The sequence below is a fragment of the Panthera leo genome, chromosome B1, assembly GCF_018350215.1.
Source record: "Panthera leo isolate Ple1 chromosome B1, P.leo_Ple1_pat1.1, whole genome shotgun sequence".
In the NCBI taxonomy this organism is placed as follows: domain Eukaryota; kingdom Metazoa; phylum Chordata; class Mammalia; order Carnivora; family Felidae; genus Panthera; species Panthera leo.
The window spans coordinates 121,501,503-121,521,818 of NC_056682.1; the positions used below are offsets into that span (position 1 = coordinate 121,501,503).

The following is a 20,316-nucleotide window of genomic DNA, read 5'->3' on the forward strand; positions in this document are numbered from 1 at the left end:
AGTTTATTTTAAGCAGAACACCACATGTCAGAGATTAGGTGAATGACGGGTTCAGCTCCTTCAGTGATCTGTGGGTGCCAACTAACACATCCATGAAGCCAGATCCCTGGTGACAGGTTTCTTCCTTCTTTCCCTCCCACCACTTCATATACTGCTCACTGACTTGAAACTAAGCTGAGGTGAGCAGCGATGAAATCCAAATAAAATACTCCTCCATCCAGAAGAGGTCACACTTGGATCCCAGGAGAATACAAGCAACGCCTTGCTGAAAGGATTTAGGCTAATTGATAACACAGCAGCACAGAAAACTGTAACTAAAGGGCAAGCAGCACACGGGCTAAAAGACCCTCATTTTTTTAGTCGGCAAGAGCTTGCTTCTGGTCCAGATAACATTCTCCAGAAGTTCCTGGGCTTCTTGGACCCCCTGTCTTGCAGCAACGTTAAGGAGTATCTCTACATCCCTAAAAGAAGCAGTTATTTAGTACAAAGAAAAAGTAAAGCTTTTAACTTTAAGAAAAAGTAAACCAAAAGCACCTGCACATCCAGTGTTTAGGCTAAGGGCCAGGTTAACACCTGTTGGGACTCATTCTAAGGCACTGAGGGAAACACGTGCCATTTCATCTGGGTTTTATCTTGAGTGTCTTCATAATCAAATCAAAGCCACCCACAGCAATCGTGTCACAACATTAGAGTCCAGCTGGATTTTTTTGCCCTGTTTAGAAGAGTTTTTCTAGCCAAGACTCTTAGGTAATGTCTGAGACCCTTCTCTTGCCAGCAAATTCTGTGTTTTGGTTTGGAAATGGTAACTGGAGAGGGGCCCCTTTTAACATGCCTGCCCATCAGCTGTGAAACTACCAACCGTCAGTCATAACAAGAACATACTGACTATACCATTTTGACTTGGCTGCTTCAAAAGGGTCATTTCAAAATTTCATTACCAATAATACATGCAACCAATGTCCCTGAGTATTTTATCAATTCCCAAGGCTCACCCTACCCATCAGTGCCTCACTGAGACGCCCTCTTTCTGGACCTTGCCCAGCCATCAGTCGGAGGTCGATTAAGGAATGGAATTTGGAGGAGGGGGTTGGTTGTACACATTTCTGGGTAACGGAATATATGTCAGTTATGTTAATTAAAAAAAAAAGCTGAAAGTTTAATGGTTTATTTTTGGTACCCTATCAAAATAGGGTCTTTTGGGGGTCTGCCTCAAAATAGCTGTATAATAACCATCCCAGTCTGTGAACTATTCACAAACATTAAGAACTTCTCCAGAGAGAATAGCAGTACTTCTCTTGATGACTGTGAGTAACCAAAAGAGGATTGGTACAATAGACACCAGAAGAATTGGTGCCCAGATAGAGCTATCTACCTGATATTCTTGCATGTTCCATTCTGTTTAAAAGAAAATGCTACAAGGCCATAAACACGGTACATCCAGGGTATGGGAGATTGTAAGGACCATGAGATAATCTGGCCTTTCATCTCAAGCTCATAGAATGCCTTAACAGTATAATCAGTGAATCTGTGCAAAGATTTGAATCTTGGATTCCCTGGCTTTGTGACTTTTATCATAACTCATAGCAATGTAAGCACATAAAAAGGCAAGAGTAGGAAGTGAACTATATATAAAAAGCTTTTGTCTGTCAATTGCAGGTAATATATGGGGGCAGGTTTAGGACGAATGACATCTCAGCTAGAAGGGAAAAGACAGTTCATTTCATTACCCTACTTCCATGGACCCAGTCATGTTTTTCAGTTTTCCTACTGCAAGGTTAAAGGAAGCACAGGGATGGCCTTGCTTGGAGGCTTGTCTAAAAAAAGAAAGGAAGAGAAAAGGGGACTGGTGATATGGGCTGGAAAGGTAATGGGGAGTGAGTATGCAATAAAAAAATGAAAAATGAAAAACAGTCCCTTGAAAAAGCATCTGCTTGGGCAGTGCCAATACAAATATGTAACCATTACTGGAAACCATCACTTCCATCTTATAGATCTAGACTAAATGTTAGTAAGTCTCTTTCATCAAAAATGTCTCTTATTTGAAACATGTACAGTACTTAAAAAAAAAAAAAAAGTAAGGATATTTAAGTCACTTATTTGCTCCAAACCCATTCATCAGCTTTTTCAAAGATCAAAATAATTATACTCTTATCTCCAAAATATACAGGAAATCAAAATACAGGAAAACATCATCTGGGAATGTTAGGAATTCAGTAAAATGTAAGCTGGTCCTTAAGCACTATTTCCAATTGCTATAATATAAATGCAATATGCCAGTACTTTCCAATACAACTTTCTCCAAAGATAGAAATGTTCTATATCTACTCTGTCCAATACAGTAGCTACTAGTCATGCGTGACTATTAAATACTTGAAATGTATAGTGCAACTGAAGAACTGAATTTTTAATTTTAATTCATTTAAATTAAAATGGCCACATGTGGCTGATAGTCACCATATTGGACAATACAGATTATATAATTATTACCTTCTTACCTTGCAGGGTTTTTTTTTTTTTCAAATTATTAGGATGGGGGCAGGGGGAAGGTGTCAGAAATACAATACAAGGAAATGTACAAAAGTTGGCTATTTTTAATGCATAAAAATTTTGGAAAATGAGTAGGAAAATAAATCCAAAGGAAAAATGGGCAGACAACATGAACAGCCAATTTGCAGAAAAAGAAATAAAAATTACAACAGATGTTTTTAAAAAATGTTCAACTTCACAATTGATAAAAATAAAAAAAAATTTAAATGAGACCTCTTACGGTGCTATTCAAGTTGGCAAAGATTAGCAAATGATCAAAAACAATATTGATAAGTCTATAAGTATATACTAGAGTGGACTTGGGCAATCTTTCAGAATAGTTTTACAATACATATAAAAGCTTTAGGAATGATAATTCTGATAATTCTATTTTTAGTGATTTTTTTTAAATTTTTGTTTTTATTTTTTTTGGTAAGGAAATCAGATGTGCAAAAAGGTACATATGAATGGCTGTTTCCAATGACAGTTTGTGATAGTAAGAAACTAGGAAAAGGGCTAAACATAAAATAGTGAAATCTTCAAGTAAATTAAGGAATAGTATAAATATATTAATTGAAAAAAGTCTAGAAGAATACCCATCAAAATGTTTAAAGTAGTTTTACTATGCTATATGATATAGGTGATTTTTTTCCAATGTTTTTCACATCAGGCATGCATTTATTTTTATAAGTTATAAACTATAAATTCCGTTTTAAAAGTATATGAGTGGAAATCTTGCTTTTGTAATGCTTTTCCCACCCCGTTCCTGACAGGAGAAGCCATCACTGAAAGATGGAAAGGTTTTTCAAACTGGCCTTTAATTGCATGGTCCCAAGCAAGAAAGGACCTAGCTTCCAAAATGTTGTTTAGGGCAACTTTAATGTACTTACTGGTCACCCCCAGAAACTTGTTAAAGTGAAGTTTCTGCTTTAGTAGGGCTGGGTTAGGGCTTCAGATGCTGTATTTATAACAAGTGCCCAGCAGGTGATGCCCAAGCTGCAGGTGTGTGGCCTACACTCCCAGTACCAGGGGCTTCAGCCTCCTACAGTCAGTCACCAACCACATTTAGCTACTCTAGAGCCATGTCATTCCCTTCCTGATTCTCAAAGTTATTTGGCAGGTGAACTTTATCAGAACATCCAGTTTAAACTTTGTGGTGAAATGGGTTACTGAAATGACTTCCCATGCTGGTTCGTGTTTACTTTATAACCACTGTAGATTTCTAGAGTAGTGGTTTGATCTGGTCATACATTTACAGTCACTCAGGGCTTTTTCTGCTCACTTAAGTCAATCTGGAGCTAAGCCTCACTATGTTTCAAAGCTCCCCGGGGGATGGATTCTAATAAGTAGCCAACTTGGTCAACCACTATTCTAGAGAGAAGAAAGGCAATCTCTGAGATGCATGAGCTCATCGGTTCATGGGTAATGGCAAAGTCATAAATGTGTTCACTTTTCTCTAAGATAACCAAACATTTCTCAGGATCACGAGAGACTGCACTTCAGCATTATCTAATAGAAATATAATGCAAGCTGTGCATAATTTTGAATTTCCTGGTGACCATATTAAAAGTTCTCAAAGAAATAGGTAAAGTTAATTTAAACATTTTATTTAACCCTGTCACACATTATCATTCAACATATAATCAATATAAAGAATTATTAATGAGATAATTTATATTCCTTTCTTCACATTAATATCCATTGTGTATTTTATATCTCCATTCAAACTAGCCACATTTTGTGCTCAATGATCTTTGTGGCTAGTGGATGCCATATTGGACAATACAGCTTAAAGAGTACCATAACAAAATTCTACTTTCAGATAAATTGAGACTGTATGAATTCAAAGCCAGTTCTCTATATTAAGTGACTCTTGCTTTGTACCTAACTTGTCCTTATTTTCTACCACAGTCTCCATATAAAATAGAGTTTCTAACATCTCAGAGCCAATTTATTTATTTTTTCAACCTCTAGAGTGTGAGGTGGGGTGTTCAAGTGTATGTTTCCAAAGTTATTCTTGTTTTCTCAAACTGAAAATATAATAACATGGGATATTTTTCTTTGAGGATTCATCAGGCCAAGACTATGCAATCAAAATCAAGAAAGCTTCTGTGAAAAATTTAGAACACTGAATATAAAACAGTTGAATAAAATTTAGACCAAAAAAATGGACTAAACAATAAGTAATATGTATTTCTACTTTTAAATTTCAAATTAATGTGTCTTTTACAGTCAAGAGCTCAAAATTTTAATAAGCAAGATAGTGCTAACACAGAACACTGTTAATAAAATTACTGGTGTTCTGAATCTTGACCTAGAAAGTTACATGTGCTCCAAGTTAGCTCTTTTAAAGTTAACCTAAATAGAACTACCCTATAACCCAGCAATTGTACTACCAGGCATTTATCCACAGGATACAGGGGTGCTGTTTCGAAGGGGCACATACATCCCAGTGTTTACAGCAGCACTATCAACAATAGCTGAAGTATGGAAAGAGCCCAAATGTCCATCTATGGATGAATGGATAAAGAAGATGTGGTGTATATATACAATGGAGTATTACTCGGCAATCAAAAAGAATGAAATCTTGCCATTTGCAACTACGTGGATGGAACTGGAGGGTATTACACTAAGCAAAATTAGTCCGTCAGAGAAAGACAAATTTCATATGACTTCACTCATATAAGGACTTTCAGATACAAAACAGATGAACATAAGGGAGGGGGAGCAAAAACAATGTAAAAACAGGGAGGGGGACAAAACAGAAGAGACTCATAAATATGGAGAACAAACTGAGGGTTGCTGGAGGGGTTGTGGGGGGGTGATGGGCTAAATGGGTAAGGGGCATTAAGGAATCTACTCATGAAATCATTGTTGCACAATATGCTAACTAATTTAGATGTAAATTAAAAAGAAATATAATTAATTAATTAAAAAAATAATAATAAAATAAAAAAAATAATAAAGTTAACCTAGTGTTTGCTTACATTGTGAAGACTATTTTTAAGTGCATCAGCCCCATCATCATGCTTCACTGCAAAGTGGAAAAAGTAGAGAAGGTACCAAGACTTTGACATTAAGAGAGTTTATATCTCCATCTTACTTATGTTCTAGGGAAAAAAGCACCAAAAATCATAAAGTCTTATATTTCAGCACTTCCTGAATACCTTGCAGTTTTGCTGTTGGTAGATATCATCTTTCTTACCTAAACCAATGCATTGCCATTTCTTCATCCTTCACCACACCAGCTCCTGGGTATAAAACCAAAAAGCAGAAAAAAAAGGGGGGAGTCTGTTAACTGCTTGGTGCTAAAATCCTCTATAAACCTACAGATACAGAAATCCAATGAGCAAGTTGCCTCCCGCCCAGTCCCCAGTAAAATGAGCACCAGAGGAACAAAGAAGCTACCTTTCAGGTATCTCTGGCCAACAATAAGCTGGGCACTTGAATACCCGAAGCGTGCATAAACATGTGCCACATGGAAATGGAAGCTCTGGGAATACAGCCACATATAAAACAGAGAGATCATGGTTCCCATTATGACCAGGATCTGCAAAAAGAAAAAAAAAAGAGGAACAGGAAGAATAATGTGAGGATCTACTTCAGGTATGGTTCAGATGTGGAAGCAATGAGTATATTCCATAAGAAAGGTATTTCAGGATGAGAGGTATATGATTTAAAGATAAGGTGTGCCCTTAATAGGTCTCTGTTGGGAAAAAATATTTACTATCACTAGTGTTTTAACATGTTTTTAGTCATTCTGACAGTACATTCCTTGGGTGATGCAAGATAACTAGATTGGGTAATTAACTGGGATTGGATGCTGACCAATAGGATTTTGGCAATTTATAAAAGGGGAAAATGGAGGCAGAAACAAAAGAGGAAGAGAGAAAAAAAAAGAATTAATGTGTTTGTTCTTTGGGCAGAAATATGGTAGGGAGGTAAGATGGGGAGGGAGTTTCCTGACCTGCTCTACCACAGTCTGGGGAAGTCATAGCCTTGCTTTGTTCTTCTCATACCATCAGCTGCTTCTACAGAAATAGGAGACCTTCTGACCACACTTTCAGCTTCCTCCCTGAAAAGATCCAGGTAAGTCAGTAGCATCCAGAAGGCAAAGGAAGATGAGAATTACAGTTTGTTAGGGCTGCCATTACCAAAGTACAACAGAATGGGTGGCTTATACAACAGAAATTTCTCTCCTCACAATCCAGATCAAGGTGTCAGCAGGGTTGCTTTCTTTAGATGACTGTCTTCTTCCTGTATCTTCACATCATCTTTCCTCTGTACATTTCTGTGGCCAAATTTCCTACTCTTATAAGGACATTGGTCATGTTGGATCAGGGTCCACCCTAATGACCTTATTTTAACTAAATTACCTCTGTGAAGATCCTGTATCAAATACAGTCATATTCTGAGGTACTGGGGGTTAGGACTTTAACATATGAATTTGAGGTTGAGGGACACAATTCAGCCCATACCAGTAGCCTAAGTTGACAGTATAAGGATCCTTCCTAAAAGAACCAGTGAACTGGCAGGAACTTTGGAATCACCCTTCTCTAGCTTGAACGTGCTACTCACTTCTCTTCAAGAAGTCCTTCTAAGTGAGGTCCTTTCCCATTATGAGAAGCTGGTACCTCAGCAACGGATTCATGCCCAGAGCAAGTTTACATTGTCCAGTAACCAAATCAGCACAGCCATGGCTATTTCCAGAGACAGAGCAAAATGCCGTCTGAGATGTCAATTCATGCAGGTTCGGTGGCTGACAGGAAACTGGGGAAGGAAGTGCAGCAAGACCACAAACTTCTCCCTAGACAGTCCAGGGGCCTTGGATCCATTCCCTGGTTGTCCTCAGCCAGCTTGTAAGGAGGAGTTCATACTCTGAAGAAAATGCAATGGGATTGACATCTTCCCTTTTGGGTGCGACCCTACTTCTACGAGAAGATAGGAATGCAGCTTCTAACCTAAAAACCCAACTCTCAGTGGCTGGAATGAAAGGTAAAAATGAATTACTGATTCCTATACCAAGAACTGAACTTGAACACAGACTATTTTAACTCAAGTCTTTTGCCAAACAAATCAATCAGGAATTGAAAACTCAGAGAATAACAGAGGAGTTTCGCAGACTTTAATTCAGAATTATTATAAGTGCAAAACATGGATCACTAAACATTTTTAATGGTCATACTGAAGATACGAGAGAGAAGAATATGATAACCTTACCATAATACAATATGGGCAAAATTATAAGGTATAATTATAACTATTTAAATTTATATTATGAATATATGTTGCTTATAAGTTATGTGTTACTCTAAATAATTTCCATAATATAACTTCAAATTTGATGATGTATCTCCCTTCTCATTAGGGAATTGTTGGTTATTCACAACAATGAATGACAAAGTCTATGTCAACCTGTGTGTGTATGTGTGTGTGTGTGTGTGTGTGTGTGTGTGTGTGTGTGTGTGACATTAGTGGTGTTCTTTGTTGTTGGAGATGCGTTTTGTCTTTTCTGGGTGTTGTGAAGGAGGTATTTTATTTTAATTTTTTATCCTCTTATCAGGACATCCAAACTCATCTCTATTGATTCTTCTTCATGAACAGGTGGCCTTTCACATATTTCTATATGTTATAATGTTTCACAAAAGATGAATGTTTTAAAACTCTTGAAATCCTTTTTGAAATTACTTTATTTATTCAGTATTTGTCTTGAAGGTGTCTGACACTATTCTAACCACTGTGGGTAAACTAATAAACAAAACAAGCAAAATTCACTGCCCTGTGGTAGCTTACATTATAACTGGGCAAAAAATGAAGAAACAGATAATAAATAAAACAAATAAGTAAAACATATGATATATTGAATGGTAATAAATGCCATAAAGAATAGGAGAGTAGAGAATAATTTGAGCTAAGGTTTACAAATTTTAAAAGGATGGGAACACTGGCTTTTGATCTCAGGGTTGTGAGTTTGAATCCCACACTGTGTGTAGAGATTACTTAAAAAAATGTTAAGTTAAAAAATTGAAAATAAATAAAAGGACAGAGCACCTGGGTGTCTCAGTTGGTTAAGCATCCGACTCTTTTTTTTTTTTAATTTCTACTTTTTTTTAAGTTTATCTATTTATTTCGAGACAAAGACAGCACAAGTGAGGAAGGGGCAGAGAGAGAGAGAGAGAGAGAGAGAGAGAGAGAGAGAGAAGAAGACAGAGAATCCCAAGTAGGCTCCACATTGTCAGCACAGAGCCTGATTCAAGACTAGAACCCACGAAAATGTGAGATCAGGACCCGAGCCAAAACCAAGAGTCAGATGCCTAACAGACTGAGCCACCCAGGCGGCCCAACATCTGACTCTTGATTTCCACTCAGGTCATGATCCCAGGGTCTTGAGATCAGGCCCTGAGTGGAACTCCATGCTGAGCATGAAGCCTGCTTAAGATTCTCTCTCTTTTTCTCTCTCTCCCTCTACCTTCTCCCCTGCTTGTGCTCATACATACCTGTATGTATATATATACATATATATATGTAAAAGGATGAATAGAAAGGATGGACAAAGAAAAGTAAAGAAGGGCTTATCTCAAAAAGACATGTGGTTGTGGCTTTGTCTAATGGAGTAAAACCCAAAGAATTTCAGAGCACCTGGCTCAGGGTGGCTCAGTAGGTTAAACATCTGAGGGCACTTAAATACATATCAGCCCACAGCTTACAATCTCACAGCTTCATGGGTTCGAGTCCCCACTGGGCTCTGCACTGGCACTGTGGAGCCTGCTTGGGATTCTCTCTCTCCTTCTCTCTCTGCCCCTCCCCCACTTGTACTGTCTCTGTCTCTCTCAAACTTAAAAACAACAACAACAACAACAACAACAACAACAACAACAACGAGTTTCACAGGAAACCCAGAAAGATTTGAGAGAATTATATCAGCAGAACACTTCCAGCCTTAACTCAAAGGGACAGATAGTACAAAATGAGAAGAGGTCATTGGATCCCCAAATTTCTACTTCCAGCAAGTGGACTAAGAAAAGTACTCAGCTGCAAACACATGCTACCTTTTATGAAGAAAGGAAGGGATAGAACAGAGAGTGGAGACAACAGCTCAGAGGGTGGAACCAAAAGCCAAGAAGAATTATTCCCAGAACTTGAGACCCAATCAAAGAACTTTGAACCTTTGCCTGACTGGATTTCAGAACTGCTGTGGATTGAACACTCCTTTGTGACTCCCATTTTCCCCTAATTGAACTGATACGTCTAGGGCAGTTTTCCTCAGCCTGTCTCACCATTGTATGTTGGGTGTATGGAGTAAAATAACTTGTCTCTTTAGTCTCTCAGGTCACAGATAGAAAAAAAAAAAAACTATATTCAAAGAGTTTAGATGCTGAGATTCTATGTGTTCAGGTCATACTATATTCAGATAAGAATTTGGGGCACCTTGGGAGAGGGTGAGGAATACATTTTGCACAGAAGCGGAAGATGAATCATTGGAGCCAATGAACAGAATGTGATAGACAAATTCTAAAATGGCTTCCAATGTTCACTGCCTACTGGTGTTGACATCTCATATAAGCCCTTCCCCTTGAGTACTGGCTGAATCTAGAGACTCACTTCTAGCCAATAGAATACAAGAGTAATAGGATGTCACCAGCTATGTCATTTGTAGGGCCTACTACAAAATGAACTCATAGAACCCTTGGTTCAAGAATTATTAGGAATATTCAGAAACCAGAGAATTAAGCCAAGTGTGGGCTTTTTTTTTTTTTTAAAGCACAGAGCTCTATGCAAATGCATAAGTCACACAACCATGAAGCCATCCCCAAATATCACCTCTGTGACTAGATTATAAAAAGACTGTGATGGGGCACCTGGGTGGCTCAACTAGTTGAGCGTCTGACTTCAGCTAAGGTCATGATCTAATGGTTTGTGAGTTCCAGCCCCTCATCGGGCTCTCTGCTGTCAGCTCAGAGCCTGCTTCAGATCCTCTGTCCCGCTCTTTCTCTGCCTCTCCACTGCTCATGCTCTCTCTCTCTCCCTCAAAAAAAAAAAAAAAAAAAAAAAAGACTGTGACATTTGTCCTTCCCTCTCTCTCTACCAGGACCTCAAAATATGACCTTCTTATTTGGAAACAGGGTATTTGCAGATATAATGAGTTAAGATGACATTATACTGGGTTAGGGGCGCCCTAAACCTAATGACTGCTGGACTTATAAAAAGGCCACGTGAACACTCAGAGACATATAGGGAAGAATCCCATGTGACAATGGAAGCAGAGATTGGAGTGATGCATCTGCAAACCAGGGAACCCCAGATTACCAGACCCACCAGAAGCGAGGAGAAAGGTGTGGAACAGATTCTCCCTCAGAGCTTCCAGAAAGAACCAAACCTGCCAACAACTGGATTTTGGACTTCTGGCCCCCCAAACTGTGAGAGAATAAACTTCTGTTGTTTTTCACCCAGTTATAGTACTTCACAAAGTTACAGTACTGTGCTATGAGAGCCCTGGAAAACAAGTATACCCTTCAAAGCAAACGCTACACAGGCTCGCTGTCTATTATAAAAGATTTGAATTTCCAAACATCAGAGTCCCTGTGCCATAATTCAACCCACTGCATGTGCAGGTATCACTTGACTCTCTTGGCATCACCCTGTGGGCATCGGGCTCAGAGAACTGTCACAAATGCTGAAGTTCTGGCTACTGCTATTGCTGTAATAAACCATCCTTTGTCTCTGAGCCAGCGGTCTCACATGTCCCACCAACATCCCTGAAACTGCGGCAGGTGATTCGTTAGCTTCTGTGCAGGTAAAATCTCAGACTCTTCATCGTTCGTGACAGGGCTGACAGGACTTGGTGAATCAGATATGAAGAGTTAGATAAAGAGAAGAAGCAAAGATAACCTCAAGGCTCATGACCTGAGCAATAGGGTGAATAGTAGTCTTCTTTCCTGAGACAGGGCAGACTGTGGCAGAAAAAGGGATTTCATTCTTTGCATTCTGTGCCTTGATCATACCCCGAACTTACTGAAAATTCCATACAGTTAAATCAGCACCAGCCGCTCACCTAATTGTTCTAACACTCTGCTTAAATTTTTCTAGTTTTGTCTTCCAAACATCATGAGATATTTTGCTAAAATTCACAAACAACATATCTACATCATCGCTATTAATATCTATATCATAGCTGGGGCGCCTGGGTGGCTAGGTTGCTTAAGCATCCGACTTCAGCTCAGGTCATGATCTCGCAGTTTGTGAGTTCGAGCCCCGTGTTGGGCTCTGTGCCAACAGCTCGGAGCCTGGAGCCTACTTCAGATTCTATGTCTCCCCCTCTCTCTACCCCTCCCCTGCTCACGCTCTGTGTCTCTCTGTCTCTCGATAATAAATAAACATGAAAAAAATGTTTTTTAAAATATCTATATCACAGCTATTGATTCCATTTAAAAAGACAATGAGGTTTGTTTGTAATTTTGTTTGGAAGCATTGCTGGCTCATAAGGATCACCACACTCCTTTTCCTGAGCATTTACGCCCATGTCTGTTACCACTCTTTCTGGCTCTCTGATCATGAAATATCAGATCAATACAATAGAAATTCACTTAGAGTTGCTATGGGCGAGTGGCTAAGGCTTTCTTACCTTCAGCAACAGTGTTAGTTGTCAATGAGTCGAGGTAGTTTGAGATCCAGTAAGGATAGATCATGTTATATTCAAAAACTGGCAAGAACTGTGTGAATTCTCAAATATCCTGTTGAGGAGCGCCTGGATGGCTCAGCCAGTTAAGCATCTGACTCTCGATTTCAGCTCAGGTCATGCTCCTATGGTTCATAAATTCGAGCCCCACATCAGGCTCTGTATTATGAGTGCAGAGAGCCTGCTTGGGATTCTCTTGCTCTCTCTCTGCCCCTCCCCTGCTCTCTCTCTCTCTCTCTCTCTCTCAAAATAAATAAACTTTTAAAAATATATATCTTGTTGGGATTTTCCAACTTCTCGTCTTTTCTTTTCTTCCCATCTTTTTTTCCCGTCCTTCCATTTTTGCCCACCATGGAGATGTCAGTGAACCCAGGTCCAAGTAAGACCGGTGTGGTATGCAGAGGAAGCTACTGAGTGACTGGAAAATTTACTACAATGAGAAAACGAGTTAATTGTTAAGCATATAAGGAGATATATTGACGTTAATAAAACCACATTTCTATCTGAGAAGGAATTTGCAACATATACAGAATCTTCAAGAAAGAACCCCAAGGCATAGGAGGAAAATAGGATGATTTCACCATGAAATCAAATTTAAAACACACACACGGATAGTTATAATTGAATATGTGTGTATACATCGATGCATGCATACACACACACACACACACACACACACACATACAATACACATAGATTTCTAACTTTCTTCACTGAAAAGTTCTAGATGCAATAACAGTTCAGTAACAATGATGACACTGAGAACCCAGACTTTTATTTCTAAATATTACCCTCTGCCAAAAGAAACCAAGGTTCCTTCAAGAAATGGCTCTTCCAGGGCTAGAATATGGAATGAACAAAATGTGCCTGGAGCATCTTATCTCTGAAAGTAATGTTCAATGAATGATGGGGGCATGTCAAAAGGATTCAGAAGCCAGCATGAAGGAGCTCCCACAGGCTAAATCTGTGACAATTTCTGCATCACAATACCTAATGAGATTATCAGATTATAAACCATTAAATAAAACTGGAATCCATGAGTCTGTCCTGAAACAAACAAACAAAAAGAGGGAGAAGGGAAAGTTCTTCCTTACAGTGGAATGGAAATTACTAAATGTAAAATGAATGATGCAAATAAGGAATCACCGTTTGACAGCCTTCAGTATGATGGTTGATTCAGATGGGAGTTATCAATGAATACTAAGGCTGATGTAGAAAACTTGATGAGGAACAAGACATGAGAGTAAAACCTTAGAAGCCCTGCCTCCAAATGTTGATTGATAATTAAAGGAGAACTGAGGAACTTACATTGACAAGCTGGGAGACACAAATGGGGGGGGGGGGTGGGAAACATTGTCGGGACAGTTGGCAAAATGTGAATGAAGTCACATTTCCATGGTAGTGTTCTATCAGTGTTAATTTTCTTTTACTTTTACTTTTTTCTTTTCTTTTCTTTTCTTTTTTTTTTTTTTTTTTGAGAGAGAGAGAGAGAGAGAGAGAGCACAAACAGGGGAAAGGCAGAGAGAGAGGGAGAGAGGGAGAATCCCAAGCAGTCCCCTCCTGTCAGAGTGGAGCCTAATGCAGGACTTAAACTCACAAACCAAGAGATCATGACCTGGGCCAAAGCCAAGAGTTGGACACTTAACCGACTGAGCCACCCAGGTGCCCCAATGTTGATTTTCTTCTTGATCATAGTGTCTGTTGTTACATATTCCAATTTGGGGGTATAACTGGAGCATGTAGGGGATGATAGGCATCATGCTGAGTGGGGAGAGAAAGGAAAGAGAACAAATGAAGTGAAATGCTAATTGGCCACCCACACAGATGATGAAGATGTAAAAGTTGTTGGTCTGTTCTGGTAACATTAATGTACATTTGAAACTAGTTCAAAAAATGTTTTTAACATAAAAAGCAATATCATATATATACATATATATATATATATATATATATATATATATATATGGGATTATTAACCGTATATATACATATATATATATGGTTAATAATCCCATCAGCAACCTTTTGTTTTTTAATTTTTTTTAACGTTTTTTTTTCTTTTTTTTGAGAGAGACATAGAGTGCGAGCAGGGGAAGGCAGAGAGAGAGGGAGACACAGAATCCGAAGCAGGCTCCAGCCTCCGAGCTGTCAGCACAGAGCCCAATGTGGGGCTCAAACTCATGAACTATGAGTACATGACCTGAGCTGATGTCGGATGCTTAATGAACTGAGCCACCCAGGCGCCCCCCATCAGTCACCTTTTTCTGTTTCTAGGTATATAATTCATTTGGACCAAAAAAATATATAGGTTAACCTAAGAGAATAATTAGGCCATTTCCCACAATCTGCATACCCAAATGGCAATACTGATAAAGAAATAAAAACCCAATGGTCAATGTTTTGTCACTATCATCTCCAAAATAAATGTATTACCATTTTTTTTGTCTTTTCTAATCTTAAAAAGCCTCCATTTTCTTCTCATAAGCACATAAATGTTACTTACTTATATTCCCCCTTTATTGTTTGAGCCTTGAGTTTTTACACATCCTTCTTTTATTGGGTTCATTGACAAATGCCCTATGTAAATATTAATCTTTTGAGAGGATGCTTTATCTTCTTTCTCTTTGGATCATTTTTTCAATTAAAAAAAAATGAGCCAGGCACTATGCTAGATGTTACAGAATGAACAAAAACAGATCAAAACAAAACAAGAATGAAAACATATATAACTTTTGGCATGGGAGAGAAATAGTTTATTGTTATTATTTTTAATGTTTATTCATTTATTTTTTGAGAGAAAGAGAGAGAACAAGCTGGGAAGGGGCCAAGAGAGAGTGAGAGAGAAATCCCAAGCAGACTCAGAGCTCTCAGCTCAGAGCCCGATGCAGGCCTCTGTGAGGTCTAGAACTCACAAATTGTGAAATCGTGACCTAAGCCAAAACCAATCGTCAGACGCTTAACCAACTGAGCCACCCAGACGCCCTGGGAGATAGATACTTTAAACAAATAAAATATGCAAGGAAAAGTACAACTGAGGTTAGTACTAGAATGAAGAGGGAGTTTCATTTCTTCATTTTTCTATATCCAAGAGTTACGAGTTCATTTTGGTAAGATGATGCTGGGGAGGGAGATAGAGGACAAATTATGAAAAGTTTTGCTCAAAGGCCACGTAAAGGATTTTTGTCTTCATTTTAAGAGCAACAAGAAAACTCTGGAATGTTAATAGGTATGTGGTACAGGGAGACGATGAGTTGGGGAGGAACATAATCACTTCTGTGTTTCAACAATATCACTCTGACTGCAGTATGGAGCTACAGCTGCCAAAGCGAAGCACACAGGATGTTTCACTGGGGAGCGAGGTAAATATTTCAACTTGTTTTCATATATTGTATTAAAAACTTAAACTTTCCTGAGAGCCCAGGGATTCACTCAGTGTATATGTCTGGTGATCATATGTCACTTAGGGTGCTTGAGGTAATGTGAGGAAGCATGACTATTCCCTGGGGTCTGTTCATGACTTGCACATACTGGCTGTGTTTCAGTTTGTGTATCAGGTCAAGTGTATTTATGGACAAAATGCTAGTTTAACTGAAATAAGCTTCATAAAGTGGATGTGATCTTAAAAAGATTCCTGTAAAAAAAACAAAAACCATGGAAAGAAGTAAATACTAATGTCGTAAGTGTCTGTGACGAAGAAATTTCGTGGGTGTCTGACTTGCATGACTCCAGTCATTGGGATAAGAGGACGAGGTTCCGATGTGTCGAGGAAGGAGGGTGCAGGGGTTCATGATTTTTGTTTGGATTGTATCTGGCTCAAAGACGTGCTGTAAAGCAGACTGTTGGATACGGGTGTTGAGAATTTTACAGATGTCTAGACTAAACATTGGAGCCACCTGAATAAAGGTGATAATTTCAGCTATACAGACTTAATGACATAGTCACTTTAAGTAGCAAAATTTTAGTTTTTGAAAGCTTCATATCTTTTATGATCTCTCTTCCTCTATCATCAATAATTAGAATTCTATATATATTCTAATGTTTTTAAAGTTTTGCTTTCTAAAGTTAAGGGCAAATATTTCGTATCTCGGTTCTTAGAAGAGAAGTTCACAGTATTTTTTTTTTCCATGAGTAAATACATCAACAGCTTTTTATAGAAGTTGTTTAAAAGAGCTATTTGAAATCAGCTGTTTCATCTTTTAAAGCATGTAATTTTCAAACATACAGAACATAGATTAGATTATTCATGCACCCACCAGCCATATATGGTTGGTTTATATTTTGCCATATTTGCTCCAGAGTTTTTGTTTTTGTTTTTGTTTTTTTTAATAAAAGAAATACAACATTGTAGAAATAATGACACATCCACTCTCACCTCTTACCTGCTCGTTTCCTAGAGGTAACCACCAAGGCTGTGTTAAGGTTGTAACATTCTTTTTTTTTTTAAATTTTTTTTAATGCTTTTATTTATTTTTGAGAGAGAGAGAAAGCACAAGCCAGGGAGAGGCAGAAAGAGAGGGAGACACAGAATCTAAGGCAGGCTCCAGGTTCCACGCTGTCAACACAGAGCCTGATGCGGGCTCAAACACATGAACTGTGAGATCGTGACCTGAGCTGAAGTCGGACCCTTAACCGACTGAGCCACCCAGACCCCCAGGTTGCAACATTCTAATGAATGTTTCTAGGCAAGAATGGGCTTAAGTTGGATATATCAACAGGGACAAATCTCAAAAATAAATGTTAAGGAGAATAAAAGGAAGCCTCAAGCTATTTCGGTGAAGATAATATTCAACTACAATAGTATTGCTAAAGCTAAAACATCAAATTGCTTTACTCTTGGTTGGAATGTTTTTTTTTTAGCCAGTATAGTGTTTATATCAACAGTGATCAGGAGCCAGAGATTATTTTTAAATTGCAGTTTGTTTGAGAGAGATCTGTTAAAACACAAAATTCATTAAGGAGGAAACTAGTTTTAAATGGGTCCTTATGTGATGACAAGACTGGAATCAAGATTTCAGTCCCTGACTATGGCCAATTCTGTAAGTTTGAGGAGGTAATTTGTGCTACATTCTGTGGTCACAAAGATAAACGTATGACCCAGATCTTGCTCTCAAGCATTTCAAAGTTGTGGAGCAGAGATATAAGCAAATTGCAAAACAGCACGATAAGCTCCTTAATAAAGATGCAAAATGTACGAAATTCCAAGGATGAGAGGATGGTATCTGATTCTGCCTCATGGATTTCTTCCAAAACTTCTGCCACTGATGGGACCAACATTTTTTGACCCAGAGAAGAGTAAACACTGTTCAACTCGTCCAAAATTAAATTCCCTATTTTCTGCCTCACAACTGACCCCCTTCTCATTTCCTCTGCATTCAGTCAGTTACTAGTCCCTCCTAATCAGACCCCTGGTGTCTCTCATGTGACCTTTATCCTCCCCGCTCTCACAGACTTGACTCAGCCAGCACCATCTCACCCAGAGTTATTCAGAAGTCTTTAGCTCATCTCCAGGCCCTGCCTTGGGCCCCCCTGTCCACCTGTAGATGACAGCCAGTGGATTAGGTGATCCTCCTTTTCCTCCATAGCACCGCCTTGCAGTTGGAAAGCAGCCACTCCCCTCTGTGAAACAGTTTCCCACATGTCTATCTTTTGAAGATAGCTTTGCCCTATTGATGGTCAATATTCACCTTCATATTGTGAGGAGCATTTTTCTATGATGTGTTCATAACAATGTTAATTTCAATAAATGAATGATATCCACACAACAATTAAAAAACACACACCCACATTCTGTAAATTCCACAAAGGAAACAGTGTTTTGTGTATTGTCATTTACTTTTGTATTCCGGGGCACCTGGGTGGCTCAGTCGGTTAAGCGTCCAACTCTCAGTTTCGGCTCAGGTCATGATCCCATGGTTTCGTGGATTCGAGCCCCGCATCAGGCTCTGCACTGGCAGTGCAGAGCCTGCTTGAGATTCTCTGTCTCCCTCTCTTTCTACCCCTCCCCTACTCATGCTGTCTCTGTCTCTCTCAAAATAAATAAATTTTAAAAACTTTTTAAAAAATTTATTTTCGTATTCCTACTGCTGGCTAACTGCCTCATATACTATGGTTCATGTAATATTTGAATGAGTGAGTTTGAGTGGAATATACCTTGAACTGAATTTACAGAATTTACTGGTTATCTGTCTTTGTTCTTAGCTTCAATTCTTAAGAAAAACCAGTTTAGAATATTCAAGTAGTTATTGAGAAATATAAAAACATGACATACATTGGTAATTTATAAAATGGAAATAGCTTAAGTTACTAAAAAACCAAACCAAACCAAACCAAAAACACAAAAATAACCTGAGATAACAGTTTTGAATTCACCTTGGAGGTGCTGCAATGGCCGTTACTAGTCCAAACTGACAATCAGACTCGCAAGCCACCAATAGGCTTTAGTCTAACACCATATTTGCTGAGCTTTGTAGAGGGAAATGGGACAGGAAATACAGTAAGTGCAGTCTCCACATGTCATCAGGAGGCCTAGAAGCCACCCACCATCCACAGCTCGTGGGGCAGCCACAGAGCACATGTGTGGTCACTGGCCACAGTGAAGCCACCCTCCGCTCCCCTGCTATCTTTTAAACTCTTCCAGTCATATCATCCTGAGACCTGCATACCAACTCACAGAACCCCTAGCCCACATGCGGTTTGCACAGAGAAGGGTAAATAAAGCACAGGAGACACAACATTCCACAGTTTATCTTAACTCTGCAGTGGCCAAGGCAATCTTACCCAGAGAGAGGAGGCGGTCCTTCCTCTTGCATCAGCCCCATCCTGGTGTTAACCCTTTACTCACAGCCCATGATTTTTTCATGTCCTCAGTGCTAATAAATAACTCATCAGCAGGCATGTAACTTGGGACGGAAAAAATAATCTTGAGTTAAATTGCAAGATAAAGAAGACCTATGACTTCTCCAATTACATGTGTGTCTCCTACATTATCCTACATATTTATTCTTCTTGAGAGTGCTTAGCCAGTAGTAGTGGGAGAAATTCTGCAAATACTTCCTGAATGACAGACTTGGTCTTCATGTTGGAAGAGGAAGCCCCCAGCAGTGCCTGTAATCCATGGGTGTGCCTGTGTTATCAGGCACATTTTCTGTGTGTCAGAAAATATTGGTCCTGGGTGGCTCAGTTGGTTAAGCATCCAACTCTTGGTTTTGGCTCAGGTCATGATCTCATGGTTCATGAGTTCAAGTCCCACGTGACAGTGAGGAGCCTGCTTGGGATTCTCTCCTTCTCTCTGCCCCTCCTTCCCTCACTTGCACATGCTCTCTCTCAAAATAAATTTAAAAACTTTCAGAAAAAAAATACTGGTCCTGATTAACATGGGGGTGGGTGGGTATGTTGAAAACTACTGTTAGCTAAGAAAGAGCTACAATAATTAGTTATGGGAATATTAATTTTTTTTTGTTTATTTATTTATTTTGAAAGAGATCGAGCAAGCGAGGGGCAGAGAGAGTGGAGAGAGAGAATCCCAAGCAGGTTCCGCTCATGAACCTAACTCAACCATGAGATCACAACCTGAGCCAAAAGCAAGAGTCAGACACTAAAGCAACTGAGCCACTCAGGCACCCCAAGCATTAATTCTTAAATGTCCCTCAAATCAAAATTATATGGACAGAAGGCTACAAAAATTGAGTCCAAACTAGAATGAAATTAGACTTTTCTTCTCTTCCCCATAAATTAAAAAGAAAATTCTAATGACTCTAGCGTTTTTTAAATCAGGTCAGTAGTAAAAAGGACATGTCTGTATTCTGTTCGTTGCATGTTTTATGGCCACAAGAGTGCCACTAATATTTAAGAGCAGTTTTTTATTTATTTTTTTAATGTTTATTTATTTATTTATGAGAGAAAGAGAGAGCAGTGGAGGGGTAGAGAGAGAGGGAGACAGAATCCCGAGCAGGCTCCATGCCATCAACACAGATGATGTTTGTGGGGCTCAAACCCACAAACCGTGAGATCATGACCTGAGCCCAAACCAAGAGTCAGACGCTTAACGAACTGAGCCACCCAGGTGCTCTAAGACCAGTTTAATCTTAGGGACAAGGTAGAGATTCCACACAAGT

General features: G+C 39.0%; 1 protein-coding gene across 2 annotated transcripts in view; it reads right to left on the minus strand.

The window, feature by feature from the left end:
• Window positions 1-243: 243 nt before the first annotated feature.
• The window catches only part of LOC122217059 (secretory immunoglobulin A-binding protein EsiB-like), a 28,152-nt gene continuing 8,079 nt past the window's right edge, over window positions 244-20,316 (minus strand). Inside the window, exons 1-5 of one of the 2 annotated variants that reach the window (XM_042933957.1) lie at window positions 6,494-6,561; window positions 5,935-6,076; window positions 5,732-5,777; window positions 1,728-1,814; window positions 244-461 (exon numbers count right to left, since the gene is read on the minus strand). In XM_042933957.1, coding sequence (XP_042789891.1) covers window positions 338-461; window positions 1,728-1,814; window positions 5,732-5,777; window positions 5,935-6,064 — 387 coding nt within the window. In that variant the 5' untranslated portion in view covers window positions 6,065-6,076; window positions 6,494-6,561 and the 3' untranslated portion in view covers window positions 244-337. Of the gene's footprint in view, window positions 462-1,727; window positions 1,815-5,731; window positions 5,778-5,934; window positions 6,077-6,493; window positions 6,562-20,316 lie in introns of those variants that run through there. The other variant, XM_042933956.1, reaches the window with a different exon arrangement.